The sequence below is a fragment of the Glandiceps talaboti genome, chromosome 3, assembly GCF_964340395.1.
Source record: "Glandiceps talaboti chromosome 3, keGlaTala1.1, whole genome shotgun sequence".
In the NCBI taxonomy this organism is placed as follows: domain Eukaryota; kingdom Metazoa; phylum Hemichordata; class Enteropneusta; family Spengelidae; genus Glandiceps; species Glandiceps talaboti.
The window spans coordinates 693,793-697,022 of record NC_135551.1 but is presented as its reverse complement, the minus strand read 5'-3'; the positions used below and the strand labels follow the sequence as shown (position 1 = coordinate 697,022).

The 3,230-nt window shown below is 38.5% G+C and overlaps 1 protein-coding gene across 1 annotated transcript; it reads left to right on the top strand.

The window, feature by feature from the left end:
* Nucleotides 1–289: 289 nt before the first annotated feature.
* Nucleotides 290–2,922, top strand: LOC144432637 (uncharacterized). The gene is made up of 2 exons (XM_078120899.1): nt 290–300; nt 1,041–2,922. The coding sequence occupies exons 1-2, from the start codon at nt 290–292 to the stop codon at nt 2,920–2,922; spliced, it is 1,893 nt and encodes a 630-aa protein (XP_077977025.1).
* The last annotated feature ends 308 nt before the right edge of the window (nt 2,923–3,230 follow it).

Below are 3,230 nucleotides of genomic sequence, written 5' to 3'. Positions count from 1 at the left end.
AACATGAAATGAAGTCCAAAAAAATGCAAAGAAATCATGATATGTTTTGCAAAACAGTTCACCAAGCCTCAACCCCTCTCATTATCTAATATTGAGCTGGGTGAAGTAGACAATTTTAAGTGTCTAGGGTTGACTATAAATAATAAGTTGAAGTGGGATAGACATGTGAGCGAATTGGTCAGCAAGGTCTCACAAAGGCTGCACATCCTACGTGTATTGAGTAGATTCGGTGCATCTGTTCAAGATCTGAAAAGTATTTATATCTCACTTGTAAGGTCAACATTAGAATATGCCTGTGTGGTATGGCAAGGAGGGTTAACGGATAAACAAAAACAACAGTCAGAAAAAATTCAGAACAGGGCTTTCAAAATTGTTTACCCATTTGCTTCATATAGAGAAGCACAAAATATGCTTCAACTAAAATCATTAGAAGGAAGAAGAAATTTGGAGAAAGTATTTTAAAGCCAGACCATAAATTAAATCACCTTGTTCAACCTACAATTAACCATAGATATCCAACGAGAAATTGTAGCATTAGTAGTTTTCAATCAAGAACCAAGTGCAAAGATTCCAGCCCAGTTGTTTATTGTGTTAATTTATTATGCAGTTGAATGTGATTTATCGTCCTTGTTGTTGTTGTTATTGTTTGTTGTTGATAAGTTGTGTAAAATTTTGCTCAAGTGCGACTTTGTATTTGACGTTATTTTTAGAATTGTACCTCTTGTAATTTGGCCTAAGGGTCACCATATATTGAGGTGAAATAAACCATTATTATTATTATTATTATTATTATTATTATTATTATTATTATTATTATTATTATTATTATTAAAAGTGGAGGGGTTTAAATAGTACATAATAATGAAAAAAGGAGCATAAACTACGGAATAATCAGAAGAATTTAGCATCGAGTGTATCAAAAAGTGGGTAAAGAACTGTTCGCAGCGTTTACTCAACGACAGTGAACTATCAGTGTTGGTAAAAGGGCTAAATTTTTCCGTAGCACCGACCCAAGTTCCCGTTGTTGATTTCATTACCAGCACGGAAATAGCATGCCGTAAACTAACGGAACGGAATGCTAATGAGTTGCGATCAAGAGTAGTGGGTTTGCTGAATCGCCCCAAGAAACTTGAATCTAATTTGAGTAAAGAAGAACATAACGCTTTGGATCAGCTTAGTAAAGATCAGGATATAAGGATTTTACCGGCGGACAAGGGTAGGATTGTTGTTGTTTTGGACACTCAGGAGTACCATCAGAAATGTGAAAACCTACTAAACGATAATGTTACATATAAGAAACTGGGCACCAAAGATCCTACATTAAAGTACAAAAAGGAACTTGTGTCTGTTCTACAGGATTTGGAAAAAGAAGGAGGGATTAACAGAGATGAATATCGCAAATTGTATCCAACTACTGAATTACCACCAAAGTTCTATGGATTGCCTAAGGTGCATAAACCTGACATTCCACTCCGTCCCATAGTGAGTAGCATAGGCTCAATAACCTATAACTGTGCTAAACATTTGGCATGCATATTATCGCCTCTTGTTGGAAACACCTGTCACCATGTAGCCAACTCAAAATCTTTTGTTGATAGGATAAAAGCTGAACGTGTGGAAGAGGATGAAGAACTCCGTTCGTATGATGTAACAGCACTTTTCACTTCGGTACCGATAGACAAAGCACTTCATATTATTCAATCTCGACTAGAGAATGACACCTCCCTGAAGGACAGAACTAGGTTATCGGCGGCTCAAGTTGTGAAGCTTCTGGAAGTTTGTTTGCGTTGTACATATTTTGTGTACAATGGCAAATATTACCAACAAATACATGGAGCGGCTATGGGGTCACCGGTGTCACCAATCGTGTGCAACCTGTACATGGAACATCTAGAACAATTAGCTATCGAAACCGCACTACACCCACCGTTATGGTGGTACCGCTATGTGGACGACACTCACACGAAACTCAAGAAGGAATTTGCACAGGAATTCACAGACCATTTGAATTCACTTGATCCTGACATCAAATTTACCACAGAAGGAGAAGTAGATAAGTCCTTAGCATTCCTGGATACACTGACAGTGATTCAACCAGATGGCAATCTTGATATAAGAATATATCGCAAACCAACCCACACAGACCAATACCTTAACTTTTCATCAAACCACCCACTTGAACATAAGTTGGGAGTAATCCAAACTTTGTTCCACCGTGCTAAGACAGTTATCACAGACCCTCATGTTGTTGATGAAGAGAAACATCACATCGTCCAGGCTCTCTCGAAATGCGGATACCCTCAGTGGGCTTTTAACAAGGTCAACAAGCCCCCTAAAGCTAAGTCAACTACCAAAAAGGACAGTACAATACAATCTAAAGGACAGGTAGTGATACCTTATGTCAAAGGAATTTCAGAAGCACTTCGGAGAAATTTCAACAAATTTGGCATAAGGGTATGTTACAAACCTACAAGAACTCTACGCCATTTCTTAGTAGCACCGAAGGACAGGACAGAGAAGAAAGACGTCACTGGCCCTATATACATGATTCCTTGCCAAGGGCAGACTACCATAGGTGTTTGTCAGGAATCGTACATTGGTGAAACTGAACGATCCCTCAGGACCAGGTTTCTTGAACACCGACGACGCAGCTCTACTTCATCTGAGGTCTCCCAACATATCCATGTGGAATCACCAGGCCATCATGTTGACTTGGTCAAAGTGCAGGTTTTGGACACTGAACCACGATATTTCGAAAGGGGAGTGAAGGAAGCCATTTACATCAGGGCATTACAACCTTCTCTCAACAAAGACTGGGGGCGCTACAAACTCCCAAATGTCTACGACTCGATCATTGACCTTCACACAAAGAAGGTCAAGTTAGATCATTCCGCTGATGAAAGCTGTAGTGTTGACAGCTGAAAATTTCGGTGAAAAAATATTCGGTATTGAGAACAAAAGTTCAATTTGTGACAATATGTATTACCAATACAGATGAACTTTCATGATAATAATGAAAAATGTTGGGAGAACTTTAGAGGAATATCACTTATGGTTGGTGTGTATACGTAGGAGGTGTAAAGGTTGACGTTTTACACCCATAACTAATTATTCAACATTTCCCATTCAAGCTTCAAGTCGTAACAATTGAGAGCTTGGTACTTGCCATGTATATGAATAAAAGTATGACAATATTATTTTATTTATGACTAAATTGGCACTAGCACTGC